The sequence below is a fragment of the Perca fluviatilis genome, chromosome 5 (assembly GCF_010015445.1).
Source record: "Perca fluviatilis chromosome 5, GENO_Pfluv_1.0, whole genome shotgun sequence".
Lineage (NCBI taxonomy): Eukaryota > Metazoa > Chordata > Actinopteri > Perciformes > Percidae > Perca > Perca fluviatilis.
The window spans coordinates 34,378,097-34,399,532 of NC_053116.1; the positions used below are offsets into that span (position 1 = coordinate 34,378,097).

The 21,436-nt window shown below is 42.6% G+C and overlaps 2 protein-coding genes across 2 annotated transcripts; both read left to right on the top strand.

Moving 5' to 3' along the window:
* Positions 1 to 249: 249 nt before the first annotated feature.
* On the top strand, positions 250 to 17,233 carry LOC120558750 (nuclear factor 7, brain-like). The gene is made up of 3 exons (XM_039799953.1): positions 250 to 545; positions 1,971 to 3,614; positions 16,774 to 17,233. The coding sequence occupies exons 1-2, from the start codon at positions 279 to 281 to the stop codon at positions 3,588 to 3,590; spliced, it is 1,887 nt and encodes a 628-aa protein (XP_039655887.1). The 5' UTR covers positions 250 to 278; the 3' UTR covers positions 3,591 to 3,614; positions 16,774 to 17,233.
* LOC120559035 (nuclear factor 7, brain-like) lies at positions 13,560 to 17,233 on the top strand. The gene is made up of 2 exons (XM_039800459.1): positions 13,560 to 13,858; positions 15,214 to 17,233. The coding sequence occupies exons 1-2, from the start codon at positions 13,688 to 13,690 to the stop codon at positions 16,747 to 16,749; spliced, it is 1,707 nt and encodes a 568-aa protein (XP_039656393.1). The 5' UTR covers positions 13,560 to 13,687; the 3' UTR covers positions 16,750 to 17,233.
* Positions 17,234 to 21,436: the final 4,203 nt, after the last annotated feature.

Consider the following 21,436-nt stretch of genomic DNA (forward strand, 5'->3'; position numbering starts at 1 on the left):
CGGGTACATATAAACGAACACTTTTCTGAAAACTGAGAGGCTGAAATGTCCGTTTATGAAAATAGCCGGCCACGTGTAAACGTAGCATCAGATGGAGGCATCTGTGACTGCCTCCATGCCATGTTGTGGTTTGCTTCACTTTCAGTCTCCAGGGCTGCACACCTGGAGGGTAATCAGCAGCATTAGGCACACCTGGGCCTGGCGTGCATATACATTTAACCAGTCATTTAAGTCAGTCAGTCTGGCAGAGGAAAGAGAGAGGGAGGTAGACGTGAGCCATGGCGTCTGCGTTTTACTCTGAAGATTTGACTTGTCCCGTTTGTCTGACTATCTTCACAGATCCAGTGACTCTTCTCTGTGGACACTCTTTCTGTAGAGGATGTATTACAGCTGTTCTGAGTACACAGCCCCAGTGTCCACAGTGTCGCACAGCTGTTCCAACAGATGTGGCATGTCTTCCAACCAGCCACATATTGAAAAGCCTCGCTGAAAAGGCCAAAGAAACAGAGAAGAGAAAGAGAGACAATGGGGAAGAGAAAGCAGAGGTATGTTTGAGTCTTTTCATATGGGCAATGTAGTCAGTATTTAATAAGCCAGTGAAGCATGACATATGTTGATAATTTCGGGACCTTGTGCACATTTTACGCTTTGTATCATTATGCGTTCTGCCTTCTGTCACTGAACTGTAACAGTGCAGCGTCAGACCTAGTATCAGCCTTCCAAAGTGCATCATTATTTGTCCACAGTTTTTAATTATGTCAGGCTGTATCCGTCCTCTAAAAAAAAAAAAAAAAAAAAAAAAAGATGCCTCCATAGTATTCATAAATAATCAAGCCTACATCTTGGCGTAAATGGACTGATTTAATATTTGTGCATTAGGTGCTAGGCTATGTGCAATGTTTTCTTTCTTTTTTTTTGTTGAGAATGGCTTTCATAAAGAAACTATCCCACTCCAAAGTCACGAGACTCCGTATGGGATGATGCAACATGTTGTTACTGTTAACCCTGTATGTAGTCAGCAGCTGAGCTTGTTACAGGTTTAAATGTCGAAACAGATCATATTGTAGGTAGGCTATGTCCTGCAGCATTATTATTATTATTATTATTATTATTATTATTATTATTATTATTATTATTATTAATTTTTTATTTATAGTATCAAATCATAACGGGTTCTCGAGACACTTTACAGATAGAGTAGGTCTAGACCACACTATAATTTCCAAAGCCCCAATAATAATAATAATAATAATAATAATAATAATAATAATAATAATAATAATAATAATAATAATAATCATTTTGTAATATATTGGCTAATGCAGCGGTGGAATGTAACTAAGCACATTTACTCATGTACTGTACTACTACAAATTTGAGGTCCTTGTACTTCTTTTTGTGCCACTTTCTCCTTCTACTCTGCTACATTGCAGAGATAAATATTGTACTTTTTACTCCACTACATTACTCTGACAGCTTTAATTACTTTACAAAATAAGATTTGTGCACACAAAACCATGTAGTTTTATAAACTACAATGTTTTCGGCCTACAAGTGCAGCTAAAATGATTCACCGATTAAACAAAGAACTGTTTTGAATCGTTACATTTTCCTGATGATTCTTACATACTTTTATTTAAGTAACCTTTTCAATGCAGGGGTTTGTACACTGCCCTAATGTAATATCCATGCATGTTTCAGGCCTATAGAAAATTTAACTCTATTCTAAACATGAATACGTGCATGCATGTAAACTGTCACTGTACATGTAACCTACATACACCTGTCACTATGTAGGAGCTGCAAATATTGAATAAACTCAGAGGAAATAATTGTATTCATCCCTAACATCTGTTTCTTAACAGCCACTTTCACTGCTTTGCATCTGGCCACATTTTTTTTTCATGTGTCGTCATCATCGTTTAGCCGTTGCATGAACTAATGGACAAATGTTTTTTTCTTTTTTACAGTCAGCTGAGCTGTGCCCTGAGCATGAAGAAAAGCTGAAACTGTTCTGCGTCACAGATCAGCAGTTGGCTTGTATCATATGCCGCGATGGGGAGAGGCATGAAGGACACAAGTTTAAACCAATCAAAGAAGCAGCTGCATCTCTCAGACTGGAGTTGGAGAAGGGCATGGAGAACCTTTGTGGTGATATCCTCGCTACGGAGAGCCTAGCGAACACACAGAGGGAAGAAATAACAAAAACCAAAGAGAAGTCTCAGCAGCTGACCACCCAAATCCACAGACAGGTTGAGGAGATGCACCAGTTTCTGAGAAAGAGAGAAGATGAGCTAAAGAATGAGCTGAAACAAAGAGAGGAAGATGCTATGGAGAAAATGGTCGTGAGTTTAAATGCTATAGAAACCGCTTTGTGTGAGAGCAGAGAGCTGGAGAGAAAACTGAAATCAGTAGTGAACATTGAAGACTCAGAGAAGTTCTTAAAGAGCTGCACTGAGGGTAACGGCACAGTGACTCCAGAGCATTTATTTCGGCCTAGAGCAAATGATCTCCAAGTGGTGAATACCTCTCTCTCTTTGGGGCCTTATGAAAGCCATCTGCAGTTCTTTATGTGGAAGGAGATGCTTCAGGTGATCCAGCCCCGAGCAGAGCTGCTCTCACTCAAAAGCAACAGTACAGACTTAACTGTGTCTGATGATGGCCGCAGTTTGCTTTGTACTCTCAAAAGCAACCAGGCTCCACCGGGTTTCTCCCTTGATTTTGGTTCCGCTGCAGGATCAGGCAAAACCACAGGCTCTTTATTTAGCTCTGTAAACGGATCAGGCCAAACCACAGGCTTTTCATTTGGCTCTAGAGCAGGATCAGACCAAATCACAGGCTCTTTATTTGGTTCCACTGCAGGATTAGGCGAAACCATAGGCTCTTCATTTGGCTCTAGAGCAGGATCAGGCCAAACCACAGGCTCTTTATTTGGTTCCACTGCAGGATTAGGCGAAACCATAGGCTCTTCATTTGGCTCTAGAACAGGATCAGGCCAAACCACAGGCTCTTTATTTGGTTCCACTGCAGGATTAGGTGAAACCATAGGCTCTTCATTTGGCTCTAGAGCAGGATCAGGCCAAACCACAGGCTCTTTATTTGGCTTCAAACCAGTTTCAGTCCAAACCACAGCCACTGGTTTTGGCTTAACCACAGAATCGGATTCGGATTCAAATTTAGAATTGGATCGACTTTATTATCCCACACAGGAAAGTAAAAACAATAAAATGATGACAAACCATGCATTTAGTGTCAATGAGTTCACTTCAGGGCAGCATTACTGGGAAATAGAGGTTGGACACATTAACTATTGGGAACTCGGGATAAAAGATAATTTCATGAAATATGATAAACAAGAATATGCCATCTGTAGTTCAAATATAACCACAAAGGTCGTAGTTGGAGCCAGACCTCGAAAGATTGGGATTCACCTAAACTGCACATCCAAGACGCTGTCCTTCTATGATGCAGACAACATGACACATATTCACACTGTGAGCCCTAGTGTCATGTCCGTGCCACTGTCGGCATATTTCAACATTCGAACCACAGCACCAGATCCTAACCCTCTTACAGTGTGCTGGTACTGAAGTCAAGATCAATAGAACAAGTACCACTTATTTTCAGCAGTTTAATGAGCAGAAGAAAGGAGGGAAAAAAAAGAGGCAAAATCCAAGCTCCATATCACAGTAGATTAATAGAATGAATACATCAACAAATGAGAAAATTACTTCTAAAACATGATCTTTTGCAGCGTGTTACATATTTGTATTGCTCTGTTCGACATTTCTATATACTATTCATTACCTATGTAGGCTACATTACAGGGCTTGTGGTTTTGGTGTATCTTTTATGGATTACCAGATAAATTCATTTTGATATTTTTTTTTTTTCAAAATGTATGTGTTCTGTGTTTGCTATTGGATTTTGAATGTTGTGACTTCATTCTTTGTGACTCTGTTTTTTACACTATGGTACTGAAGTGGCTTTATCTGCTGTGTGCATGAGATACTCCATGGCTCTCTGACACCACTGGAGGGTGGTGTTATCATGTGTCGCCAGACCCCTGCTGTATGAGGCCTGTGAACAGCAGTATGTCTTTGGCTTGATTGTATCAGTTTTTCAAAAAATAAAAAAAATATTGTATGGCTGCTCAATACTACTTTTTTGGCTCAATGATACCTTTTTACAGGAAAGTGAAACTGACGGTTTAAAATAATGCCAATAATATAACTTTTGTAGGGGCTTAGAAATAAATGTCTGTCAGAAGCATATGAAAACTGGAACAGCCTCAACTGCAACGTATCAGTAAGTGGCTCTTAGACTAGAACAGAAACAGGAGACACAGGAATACTAAATAACTGATTTATTTTCATCAAAACAAATAGGTTGGAGAAATCTCTAAAGTCAGTAGTCCACTTCCAGCATGAGCATGTGCTGCATGGATGTTGTGCTTGGCTTACATGCATGGGGCACACCGGTGCCAGATGTGTCCCATGCCACTGATTAACCTCTAACAGGTGTGCAGCCCTGGAGACAGCAAGCAGAGCAACAGCAGAGTTAACCAAGCAGAGGGGCCCTCACACACTTAATGTACTGTATACTTTAAAGTATTTATTCAAAGTAATTGGCACCGATAAAATACGTAGCGGTTCCTATTGGTACTTAAATGTATGCACAGTGGGAGAAAACAAGACTATGGGAGTAACAGTTGGGCATTTTAAAGAAAAAAGGGAAATAAATGCAATTTATTTATTTGATTAAGACAATGCACGTAAATCAACACCAATGTTAGCCAGATGGCTTATTTTCAACTGTAGTCCTAGTTACCTAGCATGCATGCAAGGGCATAACTTTGGGTTCAACATTGAAGGGGGGGGGCGTAATGTCTGCAAATTTCAATTTGGAGACATTACGAACATTTCATTTCCTGCATTCTGGTGAATTTTTCTGCAACATTTTGTAGCGTTTTTGAATCAATTTATTGTGCAAACGTCCGTATTTATGTAAAGGAAATTGTAATAGCTTTATGGGCGGGGTGGCACTGGCCAGTTTTGATTAATTTCAGTTTTATTTATAGTATCAATTCATAACAAGAGTTATCTCTTGTGGTGGAAGTTTCATGCAGCAGAGTGAGTAAAGCTGTCTTCAATATCAAAAGATGAGGAAAATAAAACTGTCTTTGTTTGTTTTATTACTTTCAAGCAGAAACACAACTTTCACAAAACATCAGAGTGCAATGTGGAAGAGTCTTATTAACTCTTAAGTATTATTGCTCGAGAGTGGACAGCTGTTTCACCGCACTGCTGCAGAGTGCAGAGAAAGAGCTCTCAAAGTACATGCAGAAAGTCAGTCTCCTTTACACACAGAAAACAAAGAACACTTGAAGAGGAAACCCAACGATCAAACAGTGTCTGACACCTAGAAAACTGGAACAGCTAAAAGGGTAAAATGTATGAAGCCTTAAGAGCAGGAAACGTCTGCATGAACTTGTCAAGGTGCGATGTATGTCTCGTCGCTCTCCCGCTTCTATGTCTGAACATTTGCCGTCTCTGTGACCCTTAGGTCAAACCACAGTATATGTAATGTCTATTTTAGCAGGTGCTGGCGCATTATCACAAAGAAACCTTTGTGATACATCAATACATTGATATAGTAGAATACTACTAATATACTACTATATCAAATACATTTCAATACATCAGTGTTCATATGTTCTCTTGTTACAAATAAATGATTATATATATCATGATTATACATGATTATACATGTTCTAATTTGACAGGGGAGAGGACGCTGCGCTGTTTGTTCGCCCCGGCCACATCGATCTTTAACTGCGCTAAATAGTTTGATTGCTCTTTTAGTTTTCCAGTGTTTTTGTGATATTTTGCGCTTGTGCTATTTTATTAGCCCTGTGCACTAGTTTCTCTGGACTTCATATCCTATGTTTCACCCACTTCTTATACCGGGTGGGGAAGCTAGGTAGCTAGACACCTACCTGCCGCAGACTTACTTCTAGATGTCAACCCTGTTCCACCCAAAAAGGGCTCTCTGGATCCAACCATCATATCGCCTTGATGGACAACTTTTTTCCCCTCCGATCACCGTTCCAGTACTTGGTACTAATGTTGCCTGCTAACGTTGTCTGGCTAGCATCCCTCTTGGTCAGTATGGCATTCAGCTATTCCAGCTTGCAACTCCGACGACTAAATCCTGCAACCACACCTGGATTTAACATCTCCATCATCAAAGAGCTTGGACTTCTTCGCCGTCCTCGTTACATACATAGAGGCTCCGGTCGAAAGTTCATCCTCCATAACCAGCCTAGCTGCTCTGCATTCCATCTCTCTGGTCATCGGTCGCATGTCTGACGCGTCATCAGACTACGTCGCTCGAGCTACTATCAACACTGGAAATATCGCGAGACCTCTGCACTCCAGCATGGGATCACTGCATTCGCATTTGATCTTTTTAACACACAATCCATCAACAATAAATCTACACTGATTGAAGAACACATCAGAGAAAAAGGACTTGACTTCATGTGTCTGACGGAAACCTGGCATCAGCCAGAGGTTTACACTACCCTAAATGAAGCCTGTCCCCCCGGTTACAGTTACTTGGAGGCAGCTCGCAGTACTGGTCGTGGTGGTGGCCTAGCGGTCATTCACCGACAGGACCTGGAGTTGTCCACCATTTCGCTGCCTGCAACATCTTCATGTGAATGTCTTGGATTTAAATGTAAGCCCCCCTTTCCCATGACTGTTCTTGTTATCTACCGCCCCCCCTAAACCCAACTCTGCTTTTATCCCAGAAATGTCTGATCTTCTCACAACACTCTGTACTACCTCTGCCAATACCATAATCCTGGGAGATTTGAATATTCATGTCAATACCCCATCATCTCATCCCGCTGCCGATTTACTTCAGCTGCTAGACTCCCTCAACTTACAACAACATGTTGATGTCCCCACACATTCCAAGGGACACACACTTGATTTGGTTATCTCTAACTCCGTCCCCATTAGCAACCTACAGGTTTATGATCTTGGTGTTTCAGATCATAAGGTCGTGTCAATGGAGCTGCCCTTTCCTTCCCCCCACACCAAACCAAAGCGACAGATCCATTTCAGAAAGCTGAAAAACATCAATGCGTATGCCCTGGCCCTGGACCTTCGACTTCTATCCTCCGGCTATACCGACTTCCTTTCTGTTGCTGACTCTGTGGATTTCTACAACCAGTCCCTGAGCAGTCTTCTGGACCTCCACGCCCCTTTAACACCCAGGTCAGTCTCGTTCTTGCGCTCAGCTCCCTGGTACACCTGCGAGCTGCGAAAAATGAAGGCAGCTGGGCGTGTCCTTGAGCGGCGGCTCAAGGCCTCTGGACTCGCAAACAGGCATACAGGGAACACAGGAGGGCGTATGCAGAAGCTCTGAGGGATGCACAGTCCAAGTTTTATTCCACCATCATCAACAACAGTCCCGGGAACTCCAAACAAGTATTTTAAACAATAAACCACCTTCTCAAACCCCCTTCACTCTCCCTCTCTGAGGCCACCAAGGAGAGGTGCAACATGCACATCACTTTTTTCAAACAAAAAGTTAAGAACATCCGCTCACAACTCTCTGCCAATGCTGTCCTTCCCCTAGCAACTGCCAACCCACCATTTGAGAGTGGCCAGCCCGTCTGCTCTTTCTCCAATGCCACACAGGAAGAAGTGGAGAACATCATTAGAAAAATTAAGCCATCCACCTGTGCCTTGGACCCTTTCCCTTCAGCCCTGCTGAAGGCCAACATCTCGGCTGTCTCTCCTTTCATTACCAGGATCATAAATCACTCCCTCATGGTTGGCCATGTCCCATCTGCGTTAAAAACTGCTGAAAAAACCCACTCTGGATCCAGAAGTTCTCTCCAACTACAGGCCCATTTCCAATCTTCCATTCCTATCAAAGGTTCTGGAAAAAACAGTTGCAGTACAACTTCATGATCACCTCAAACACAATAACCTGTTTGAAAAGTTTCAGTCTGGTTTCCGCCCTGGCCATAGCACAGAAACAGCATTGGTCAGGGCTACCAACGGCCTCCTGATGGCAGCACATATTGGTTCCCCATCTCTACTCATCCTCCTGGACCTAACAGCTGCATTTGATACAGTAGACCACAACATCCTCCTCCACCACTTGCAATACACCATTGGACTTTCAGAAAATGTTCACAACTGGTTAATTTCATACCTGACTGGCAGAACCGAGAAAGTAGCCCTGGGCAAAGTCACATCCACAATGTCACCTGTGGTGTCCCTCAGGGCTCTGTGCTGGGCCCCACCCTTTTCTCCATCTACATGCTCCCCCTTGAAAAATTAATTAGCAGACATGGTATATCATTCCACTGTTATGCTGATGACACACAGCTTTACCTCAGGACAACCCCCACTTGTTCTGCTGCCCTGCCAACATCCACACTGACTACCTGCCTGGAGGAGATAGAGGCATGGATGAAGCTCAACTTTCTTCAGCTAAATAGTTCCAAAACAGAAGCCATCTTAGTTGGCACACCACATCAGCTCCGCCTTTCCACCATCACCAGTATCACTTTCTCTGGCCAAAACATCTCCCTTTCCACATCTGTCACCAACCTGCGTGTTAAAATGGACCCTCAACTCACCTTTGACACCCACATCAAACCCCTCTGTAAGACATCATTCTACCACCTTAAGAACATTGCCAAACTGCGTCCAACAATCACCCTGGCAGATGCAGAGAAACTTCTCCATGCCTTTATCTCCTCCAGGCTGGACTACTGTAATGCACTCCTCATCGGGATCTCTGGCAAGAGCATCCAGAGATTACAATACATCCAGAGCAGCGCTGCCAGGATCCTGAGGGTACGCAAGCACGATCACATCACCCCCATCCTGGAATATCTTCACTGGCTCCCTATTCCACTCAGAATAGAATAAGGTCTCCCTCCTCACCCATCAGTGCCTTCATGGACATGCCCCCCTTTACCTACAAGAACTCCTCACCCGCCAGACCTCCTCACGCACCCTCCGGTCTGCATCCACAGACACCCTCCAAGTCCCCAGAACCAAGCCCTGCAGCATGGGTGATAGGGCCTTTTCATCTGCTGCTCCGAGGCTGTGGAACGCCCTCCCTGAACACCTGAGGGCCCCACAATCTACAGATGTTTTTAAACGAAACCTCAAAACATATCTTTTCAAGAAAGCTTTTTAGTAAATGTATTTTATAGGTTTTTCTCCTAACTATTTTATTAACCTTGATATTTATATTTTTTTAAGTAAAATGTATTATTATATGCTCTGTAGCACTTTGAGATTGTTGAAATGTAAAGTGCAATACAAATAAAATTCCCAAAAATTCTGGATTATTATCCCTCCTGTAAATTACGCTGCCTGTGCATGCATGTCTTTATGGTGGGAGGAAACTAGAGCACCCAGAGAAAACCCACGGAAACACGGGGGGGGGTGGGGACATGCAATCTCCACCCAGAAAGGCCCGGACCGGGGGTCGAACTCTGCAGTGCCAACTTGGTGTGAGGCAGAAGTGCTAACCACTGAGCCATTGTACTGCCACTTTAAGCTTAAAGTATTTTTGTAATTACAGGGCACCTAAACAAAAAGAGAAACAAAAAAATTGTGGGGGAAAGTGTTAACTATGCTAATATTCTGCTGAACCTATAATTCAATTATGATCTAATGTATTTCAGTTAATTTACTACCAACACTACAGTAAGTTAATGAAAGGATCTTTGGAAAAATCACTTGAAACTCAGATGGAGGCATCTGTGACTGCCTCTCTTGTTGTGGTTCGCTTTGCTTTCAGTCTCCAGGGCTGCACACCTGCAGGGTAATCAGCGGCATTAGGAACACCTGGGCCTGGCGGGCATATACATTTAACCTTAATTAGGACCTCAATGGCAACAATTAAATGCAAAAAGCCCTACAGACACATTGCTTCCCGAGACAAAAAAAACAACAAAAAAAACAGAGCCAGGTCTAACTGGTCCAATTTCACACAGCCACAATCCAGAGCATCCTGTCACAATTGAGTCTAGTATGGAAACACACAACAAAGAAAAAGGACAGAATTATCAAGCATAAAACATCATGGGCAGCAAACTCCCCAAACTCTTATCCATATACACGAGCAATCCAAATCACAGAGGACCCTCTCCACCCGGCTCAATCTTATACAGCGTCTCCCCCTCTGACAGAAGGTACATTCCACTTCCGGGATTGCTCCTTTGCCGCCGGAAATTCCGCTGGATGGCCCTCTTTTCGGCCCAATGTCCGTTACCTTCCTCTTTCTTTGTGTTGGAATTTTAAACTCTGTTGAATTCTAAAGACTATGGTTATCTTCTTCTCAGATCTCTGCAGGTAAATCCAGACAGCTAGCTTGACTATCTGTCCAATCTGAGTTTTCTGTTGCACGACTAAAACAACTTTTGAACGTACACCAAAACAAGTTCCTTCCCGAGGCTATTTTGCAGCGGCACCGCGGCTCTGTCCGGCGCTCAGCACCGCCCAAAACGATTGCGAATGGTTTAAAGAAATGCCAATAAACCAGAGCACGTATTTCTCCCATCCCAGAATGCTGTGTGGACTAGCCAGACCCTCCTCCGCAGCGCTGTGGAGGAAGGTCTGGCAATGTAAGACTAAGATCATAGGAACAGGACAGAACGCCTTAACCAGAGCTTCCTCCCTAAACCCACACTTTTGATAAATACACAAAAGGAGTTATGTACTGTTTTTTCTTTTTTCTTTTTGTGCTTATGGCCTATGTGGCACTGATAGCCATTCTATCTGTGCTGAGATTAATTCCACCAGCCTGGCAATGTGGTAATACAACTTGATCAACTGAGCAGCAGCCAGTCTTAATTAGTCTTAATAATTAGCTCTTAGTATCTCCAGCTAGTCTGTGTTACAACTGCACATGACGAGAGTTGTCTGCCAGTGAAATCAAGACACATACGATTACATTTATGTTACAAGGTAGACAATCCTTTTTCATCATTGAGGCGAGGAAAAGTATCCTTAGACAACGTTCTAGCATAATGCACAACCATGCAACCAAGCAACTACAAATCTTTGAATTACCTTTCGAGAAGAAAGCAGGCAACTTCGGCGTCCCTTTTAAAATCCTTTTTTTCAGGATTGAATTCAATTGCTCCTTATGAGTTCTATCTTGGAAAAGCCACTCCAATATTAACTTTGGTCTTGTTGCTTTGACTGTAACGTTGTCGTTTTAATTCTCTTTTTAACTTTCTAGCACCTCCATTACCTAGTTTACCATGTCCTAGATAGGCGCTCCATCTTCAACCGACTTTCAAATCGCAGTCGCTGAGTAATGTTCACCCCCTCCCTGGCATTCGTCACGGTGCTAGTGAGTGTAAAAGCGCGAAACGCAAAAGGTATGTCACTCTTTGGCTAACATATTTTAAAGATAGAGTCTCTCCAATGTATTCTGAATGTCAGATTCTATGCGTACGAGAATACTTTGAGTAGTTGGTGGAAATAATTACACATGAATGAGCACATATTTGTGAAAGAACAAAGGTTTTTTTGCTAAGAATCAACTCAGAAAATTACACAATGGAGCTTTAAGGAAAATAAAGCCTGCAGCCTTAAGGCAAGAAAACAAACTCTTGCACAAATAGCACTAAGATCTGCCCTGATTCAGTTAACCTAGTGGAAAGGTTTTCTTAAATATTCACTCAAGCTAGATTTCAGAATATTAAAAGTCACCACTCAATCAGAAAGCAAACGGAAAAGAAGTTTCAAAAGGGCCTAGTGACCAGAGTTTCTGGCTGACATTATCCTATAAAATGAGCTCTGCAGTAAGTCGAGAAAGAATCAGAAGGCCGCAGCTGTGCAATTTCCTACCTTTCATAAGCCCTAAAGAAAGGGCGTCATCACACCCTGATTGGCCAAGAGCAAAATGCACCAAGCTGTTTTCAATTTTTATTTAGGAGTCAGTAGCTACAGCCTAGGCAACAGGTGACCTGAATAACCCTACAATCAACTCAGGGGAATTGTGACATTCAGCTGAAATAAATTGATCTATGCCGGGTAAACATTTCACGAGAATCAAGCCGTTTTTGGGCCTCCCGACAATGGTCAGCAAAACCCTGAAGTTGTAAGGCATATTCAGGGGCCAATCACACCGAGAAGCGTCACTAGAAAAGTATTGTCAGGAAAACCATTGTTTTTCTACTGTGTGGTATAAGAATTGTGTGTATACCAATTATACCAATGGTAGTCTCGCATTGCCAGACCTTCCTCCACAGAGCTGCGGAGGAGGGTCTGGCAAGTCCACACAGCATTCCGGGATGGGAGAAAAACGTGCTCTGGTTTATTGGCATTTCTTTAAACCAATCACAATCGTCTTGGCGGGTGCTAAAGCGCAGCACGGAGCCCGCGGTGCCGCTGCAAAATAGCCTCGGAAGGAACTGTTTTTTGGTGGAGCGTACGTAGCCGTTCAAAACTTGTTTTAGTCGGTTACTCAGATTGGACAGGTAGTCTAGGTAGCTGTCTGGATTTACCCTGCAGAGATCTGAGGAGCAGTTAACCATAGTCCTCATAAATCCACCGGAGTTTAAAATGCCAACACAAAGAACGTGGAAAGTAACAGACATCCGGCCGAAATGGGAGACATCCGTCGGACTTTCCGGCAGCACCTGAACAATCCCGGAAGTGGAACGTTGTGGATATAGACTTTACCTATGGTAATAACAATGTAAATAACAGATACAAGGACAGTATAATGATACATATTGTAATACTACCTGCTGTTAGTGTCTTTTAGGTTGTTGTGTTCTGGCACAAGAGTTGATCACTGTAACACATCTTTTGGATGTGAGATCCACTTTTGTGCTGAGCTTCATGAACTGTGTAGCCTGGGAAAACCCTGACGAACTTCTGGCAAATTTGAGATTTGCTCTGCAAGTCAGTCTGGCCAAGAGCCCATTCAAGCCCATTTCCAATTTCTCCAAATCAAGAAACCAATCACAACCGTTGAGGCGGGCTTTACACGATGACGATAGCGCAGCGACGGCAAGCAGCTTTTTGTTTACATTCAACATGACGGCCACCGAACCGCAGCAACCCGTTGATGCCGCTGACGCTGCTACGTCAGCCGGATCGGCTGATTGGTTGAAGGACTATCCAATTGCGCCCAGAGAGGCATTTGAGCGGTGTCTGTTGGTGACGCCCCTTTCAAAATGGGCTGTAAATTAACCTTCCCCAGACCCACTCTCAGTTACAACTGAGAAGGGTCTGGTGTCAACCAGGCTATGAACTGTGTGAAGAGTTCTGAGCTCAGTGCAGAGAAATGTGTCACCAACACCAACCAGCAGTTTCAACATCTGGCCACTAGAGTGTGGCGTTACACTAATCTAAGTACCCCAGACCACAGACCTCTGAACAAGTCTTAATGAAACTAGAAAATAAGCAAACAATACTTTTCCTAGTTTGTTTGATCTAAGTGATTTGTAATTCTGTTGGGTAACATGGTGTTTTGGATTGATTATCTGGCTACGAAAACTTGGAATGACTACTGAAGTCAGTGATAGGCTACATGGGGTGTGGCTTCTTACAGGAAAGTGAAACTGACGGTTTAAAGTCAGCCAATCTGGCAGAGGAAAGAGAGAGGGAGGTAGACGTGAGCCATGGCGTCTGCTTTTTACTCTGAAGATTTGACTTGTCCAGTTTGTCTGACTATCTTCACAGATCCAGTGACTCTTCTCTGTGGACACTCTTTCTGTAGAGGATGTATTACAGCTGTTCTGAGTACACAGCCCCAGTGTCCACAGTGTCGCACAGCTGTTCCAACACATGTGGCATGTTCTAACAACAAAGCTTCACATAATATTGAAAAGCCTCGCAGAAAAGGCCAAAGAAACAGTGAAAAGAAAAAAAAAAAAAAATGCAACAATATGTAGTAGTTTCAATTATGTCATATCCAATAAGCCAGTGATGGATGACATATGTTGATAATTTCGGGACCTTGTGCACATTTTACGCTTTGTATCATTATACGTTTTGCCTTCGGTCACTGCGAACTGTAAACAGTGCAGCGTCAGACCTAGTATCAGCCCTTCCAAAGTGCATCGTTATTTGTCCACAGTTTTTAATTATGTCAGGCTGTATCAGTCCTCTAAAAGAAATGTGAATGTGGTTTAAAAGAAAAAAAGAAAAAAAAGATGCATTCATAGTATTCATAAATAAGCAAGCCTATATCTTGGCATAAATGGACTGATTTAATATTTGTGCATTAGGTGCTAGGCTATTTTTTTTTTTTTTTGAGAATGGCTTTCATAGACAAACTATCCCACTCCAAAGTCAAGAGACTCCGTATGGGATGATGCAACATGTTGTTACTGTTAACCCTGTATGTAGTCAGCAGCTGAGCTTGTTGCAGGTTTAAATGTCGAAACAGATCATATTGTAGGTAGGCTAAGTCCTGCAGCAGCATTATTATTATTATTATTATTATTATTATTAATAATAATAAATAATCATTTTGTAATAATATATAGGCTAATGCAGTGGTGGAATGTAACTAAGTACATTTACTCATGTACTGTACTACTACAAATTTTCTTTTTTCTTTTCTTTTCGTGCCACTTTCTCCTTCTACTCCGCTACATTGCAGAGAGAAGTATTGTACTTTTTACTCCACTACATTACTCTGTTACAGCTTTAGTGACAAAATAAGATTTGTGCACACAAAACACATGTAATTTATAAACTACAATGTTTTGTTATAAATTATAACAATATATCGGCCTACAAGTGCAGCTGAAATGATTCACCGATTAAAAACACAGAAATGTTTGGATCGTTTCCAATTAATGTGAGGATTTTTCTGCATTAAGTACTTTTACTTTTAATAATTTTAGTACATTTTACTGATGATTCTTACATACTTTTAATGAAGTAACATTTTCAACGCAGGGGTTTGTACACTGCCCTAAAGTAATATCCACGCACGTTTCAGGCCTAAATAAACCTGTCACTCTGTAGGAGCTGCAAATATTGAATAAACTCAGAGGAAATAATTGCAATCATCCCTAACATTTGTTTCTTTACAGCCACTTTCACTGCTTTGCATCTGGCCACATTTTTTTTCATGTGTCATCATCGTTTAGCCGTTGCATTAACTAATAAACAAATGTTTCTTTCTTTTTTACAGTCAGCTGAGCTGTGCCCTGAGCATGAAGAAAAGCTAAAACTGTTCTGCGTCACAGATCAGCAGTTGGCTTGTATCATATGCCGCGATGGGGAGAGGCATGAAGGACACAAGTTTAAACCAATCAAAGAAGCAGCTGCATCTCTCAGACTGGAGTTGGAGAAGGGCATGGAGAATCTTTGTGGTGATATCCTCGCTACAGAGAGCCTAGCGAACACACAGAGGGAAGAAATAACAAAAACCAAAGAGAAGTCTCAGCAGCTGACCACCCAAATCCACAGACAGGTTGAGGAGATGCACCAGTTTCTGAGAAAGAGAGAAGATGAGCTAAAGAATGAGCTGAAACACAGAGAGGAAGATGCTGTTGAGAAAATGGTCGTGAGTTTAAATGCTATAGAAACCGCTTTGTGTGAGAGCAGAGAGCTGGAGAGAAAACTGAAATCAGTAGTGAACATTGAAGACTCAGAGAAGTTCTTAAAGAGCTGGACTGAGGGTAACAGCACAGTGACTCCAGAGCATTTATTTCGGCCTAGAGCAAATGATCTCCACGTGGTGAATACCTCTCTCTCTTTGGGGCCTTATGAAAGCCATCTGCAGTTCTTTATGTGGAAGGAGATGCTTCAGGTGATCCAGCCCCGAGCAGAGCTGCTCTCACTCAAAAGCAACAGTACAGACTTAACTGTGTCTGATGATGGCCGCAGTTTGCTTTGTACTCTCAAAAGCAACCAGGCTCCACCGGGTTTCTCCCTTGATTTTGGTTCCGCTGCAGGATCAGGCAAAACCACAGGCTCTTTATTTAGCTCTGTAAACGGATCAGGCCAAACCACAGGCTTTTCATTTGGCTCTAGAGCAGGATCAGACCAAATCACAGGCTCTTTATTTGGTTCCACTGCAGGATTAGGCGAAACCATAGGCTCTTCATTTGGCTCTAGAGCAGGATCAGGCCAAACCACAGGCTCTTTATTTGGTTCCACTGCAGGATTAGGCGAAACCATAGGCTCTTCATTTGGCTCTAGAGCAGGATCAGGCCAAACCACAGGCTCTTTATTTGGCTTCAAACCAGTTTCAGTCCAAACCACAGCCACTGGTTTTGGCTTAACCACAGAATCGGATTCGGATTCAAATTTAGAATTGGATCGACTTTATTATCCCACACAGGAAAGTAAAAACAATAAAATGATGACAAACCATGCATTTAGTGTCAATGAGTTCACTTCAGGGCAGCATTACTGGGAAATAGAGGTTGGACACATTAACTATTGGGAACTCGGGATAAAAGATAATTTCATGAAATATGATAAACAAGAATATGCCATCTGTAGTTCAAATATAACCACAAAGGTCGTAGTTGGAGCCAGACCTCGAAAGATTGGGATTCACCTAAACTGCACATCCAAGACGCTGTCCTTCTATGATGCAGACAACATGACCCATATTCACACTGTGAGCCCTAGTGTCATGTCCGTGCCACTGTCGGCATATTTCAACATTCGAACCACAGCACCAGATCCTAACCCTCTTACAGTGTGCTGGTACTGAAGTCAAGATCAATAGAACAAGTACCACTTATTTTCAGCAGTTTAATGAGCAGGGGGAAAAAAACATGATCTTTTGCAGCGTGTTACATATTTGTATTGCTCTGTTCGACATTTCTATATACTATTCATTACCTATGTAGGCTACATTACAGGGCTTGTGGTTTTGGTGTATCTTATATGGATTACCAGATAAATTCATTTTGATATTTTTTTTTTTTTCAAAATGTATGTGTTCTGTGTTTGCTATTGGATTTTGAATGTTGTGACTTCATTCTTTGTGACTCTGTTTTTTACACTATGGTACTGAAGTGGCTTTATCTGCTGTGTGCATGAGATACTCCATGGCTCTCTGACACCACTGGAGGGTGGTGTTATCATGTGTCGCCAGACCCCTGCTGTATGAGGCCTGTGAACAGCAGGAAGTCTTTGGCTTGATTGTATCAGTTTTTCAAAAAATAAAAAAAATATTGTATGGCTGCCCAATATGCTCAATACTACTTTTTTAGCTCAATGATACCTTTTTACAGGAAAGTGAAACTGACGGTTTAAAATAATGCCAATAATATAACTTTTGTAGGGGCTTAGAAATAAATGTCTGTCAGAAGCATATGAAAACTGGAACAGCCTCAACTGCAACGTATCAGTAAGTGGCTCTTAGACTAGAACAAAAACAGGAGACACAGGGATACTAAATAACTGTGATTTATTTTCATCAAAACAAATAGGTTGGAGAAATCTCTAAAGTCAGTAGTCCACTTCCAGCATGAGCATGTGCTGCATGGATGTTGTGCTTGGCTTACATGCATGGGGCACACCGGTGCCAGATGTGTCCCATGCCACTGATTAACCTCTAACAGGTGTGCAGCCCTGGAGACAGCAAGCAGAGCAACAGCAGAGTTAACCAAGCAGAGGGGCCCTCACACACTTAATGTACTGTATACTTTAAAGTATTTATTCAAAGTAATTGGCACCGATAAAATACGTAGCGGTTCCTATTGGTACTTAAATGTATGCACAGTGGGAGAAAACAAGACTATGGGAGTAACAGTTGGGCATTTTAAAGAAAAAAGGGAAATAAATGCAATTTATTTATTTGATTAAGACAATGCACGTAAATCAACACCAATGTTAGCCAGATGGCTTATTTTCAACTGTAGTCCTAGTTACCTAGCATGCATGCAAGGGCATAACTTTGGGTTCAACATTGGAGGGGGGGGGCGTAATGTCTGCAAATTTCAATTTGGAGACATTACGAACATTTCATTTCCTGCATTCTGGTGAATTTTTCTGCAACATTTTGTAGCGTTTTTGAATCAATTTATTGTGCAAACGTCCGTATTTATGTAAAGGAAATTGTAATAGCTTTATGGGCGGGGTGGCACTGGCCAGTTTTGATTAATTTCAGTTTTATTTATAGTATCAATTCATAACAAGAGTTATCTCTTGTGGTGGAAGTTTCATGCAGCAGAGTGAGTAAAGCTGTCTTCAATATCAAAAGATGAGGAAAATAAAACTGTCTTTGTTTGTTTTATTACTTTCAAGCAGAAACACAACTTTCACAAAACATCAGAGTGCAATGTGGAAGAGTCTTATTAACTCTTAAGTATTATTGCTCGAGAGTGGACAGCTGTTTCACCGCACTGCTGCAGAGTGCAGAGAAAGAGCTCTCAAAGTACATGCAGAAAGTCAGTCTCCTTTACACACAGAAAACAAAGAACACTTGAAGAGGAAACCCAACGATCAAACGGTGTCTGACACCTAGAAAACTGGAACAGCTAAAAGGGTAAAATGTATGAAGCCTTAAGAGCAGGAAACGTCTGCATGAACTTGTCAAGGTGCGATGTATGTCTCGTCGCTCTCCCGCTTCTATGTCTGAACATTTGCCGTCTCTGTGACCCTTAGGTCAAACCACAGTATATGTAATGTCTATTTTAGCAGGTGCTGGCGCATTATCACAAAGAAACCTTTGTGATACATCAATACATTGATATAGTAGAATACTACTAATATACTACTATATCAAATACATTTCAATACATCAGTGTTCATATGTTCTCTTGTTACAAATAAATGATTATATATATCATGATTATACATGATTATACATGTTCTAATTTGACAGGGAGAGGACGCTGGCGCTGTTTGTTCGCCGCTTCTCCGTCCGCGATCTTTAACTGCGCAAATAGTTTGATTGCTCTTTTAGTTTTCCAGTGTTTTTGTGATATTTTGCGCTTGTGCTATTTTATTAGCCCTGTGCACTAGTTTCTCTGGACTTCATATCCTATGTTTCACCCACTTCTTATACCGGTGGGGAAGCTAGGTAGCTAGACACCTACCTGCTGCAGACGACTTCTAGATGTCAACCCTGTTCCACCCAAAAAAGGGCTCTCTGGATCCAACCATCATATCGCCTTGATGGACAACTTTTTTCCCCTCCGATCACCGTTCCAGTACTTGGTACTAATGTTGCCTGCTAACGTTGTCTGGCTAGCATCCCTCTTGGTCAGTATGGCATTCAGCTATTCCAGCTTGCAACTCCGACGACTAAATCCTGCAACCACACCTGGATTTAACATCTCCATCATCAAAGAGCTTGGACTTCTTCGCCGTCCTCGTTACATACATAGAGGCTCCGGTCGAAAGTTCATCCTCCATAACCAGCCTAGCTGCTCTGCATTCCATCTCTCTGGTCATCGGTCGCATGTCTGACGCGTCATCAGACTACGTCGCTCGAGCTACTATCAACACTGGAAATATCGCGAGACCTCTGCACTCCAGCATGGGATCACTGCATTCTCGGCTGGATACATTACGTGGAGTGGATTACAGTCTGCGTGGAGTGGATTTTAATGTTTTACAACCTGTACAGAGACTCACCCCACAGTCATTGGTCAAATTTGATCTTTTTAACACACAATCCATCAACAATAAATCTACACTGATTGAAGAACACATCAGAGAAAAAGGACTTGACTTCATGTGTCTGACGGAAACCTGGCATCAGCCAGAGGTTTACACTACCCTAAATGAAGCCTGTCCCCCCGGTTACAGTTACTTGGAGGCAGCTCGCAGTACTGGTCGTGGTGGTGGCCTAGCGGTCATTCACCGACAGGACCTGGAGTTGTCCACCATTTCGCTGCCTGCAACATCTTCATGTGAATGTCTTGGATTTAAATGTAAGCCCCCCTTTCCCATGACTGTTCTTGTTATCTACCGCCCCCCCTAAACCCAACTCTGCTTTTATCCCAGAAATGTCTGATCTTCTCACAACACTCTGTACTACCTCTGCCAATACCATAATCCTGGGAGATTTGAATATTCATGTCAATACCCCATCATCTCATCCCGCTGCCGATTTACTTCAGCTGCTAGACTCCCTCAACTTACAACAACATGTTGATGTCCCCACACATTCCAAGGGACACACACTTGATTTGGTTATCCTAACTCCCCCCCATTAGCAACCTACAGGTTTATGATCTTGGTGTTTCAGATCATAAGGTCGTGTCAATGGAGCTGCCCTTTCCTTCCCCCCACACCAAACCAAAGCGACAGATCCATTTCAGAAAGCTGAAAAACATCAATGCGTATGCCCTGGCCCTGGACCTTCGACTTCTATCCTCTGGCTATACCGACTTCCTTTCTGTTGCTGACTCTGTGGATTTCTACAACCAGTCCCTGAGCAGTCTTCTGGACCTCCACGCCCCTTTAACACCCAGGTCAGTCTCGTTCTTGCGCTCAGCTCCCTGGTACACCTGCGAGCTGCGAAAAATGAAGGCAGCTGGGCGTGTCCTTGAGCGGCGGCTCAAGGCCTCTGGACTCGCAAACAGGCATACAGGGAACACAGGAGGCGTATGCAGAAGCTCTGAGGGATGCACAGTCCAAGTTTTATTCCACCATCATCAACAACAGTCCCGGGAACTCCAAACAAGTATTTTAAACAATAAACCACCTTCTCAAACCCCTTCACTCTCCCTCTCTGGAGGCCACCAAGGAGAGGTGCAACATGCACACATCACTTTTTTCAAACAAAAAGTTAAGAACATCCGCTCACAACTCTCTGCCAATGCTCGTCCCCTAGCAACTGCCAACCCACCATTTGAGAGTGCCGGCCCGTCTCTGCTCTTTCTCCAATGCCACACAGGAAGAAGTGGAGAACATCATTATAAAAATTAAGCCATCAACCTGTGCCTTGGACCCTTTCCCTTCAGCCCTGCTGAAGGCCAACATCTCGGCTGTCTCTCCTTTCATTACCAGGATCATAAATCACTCCCTCATGGTTGGCCATGTCCCATCTGCTTTAAAAACTGCTGAAAAAACCCACTCTGGATCCAGAAGTTCTCTCCAACTACAGGCCCATTTCCAATCTTCCATTCCTATCAAAGGTTCTGGAAAAAACAGTTGCAGTACAACTTCATGATCACCTCAAACACAATAACCTGTTTGAAAAGTTTCAGTCTGGTTTCCGCCCTGGCCATAGCACAGAAACAGCATTGGTCAGGGCTACCAACGGCCTCCTGATGGCAGCACATATTGGTTCCCCATCTCTACTCATCCTCCTGGACCTAACAGCTGCATTTGATACAGTAGACCACAACATCCTCCTCCACCACTTGCAATACACCATTGGACTTTCAGAAAATGTTCACAACTGGTTAATTTCATACCTGACTGGCAGAACCGAGAAA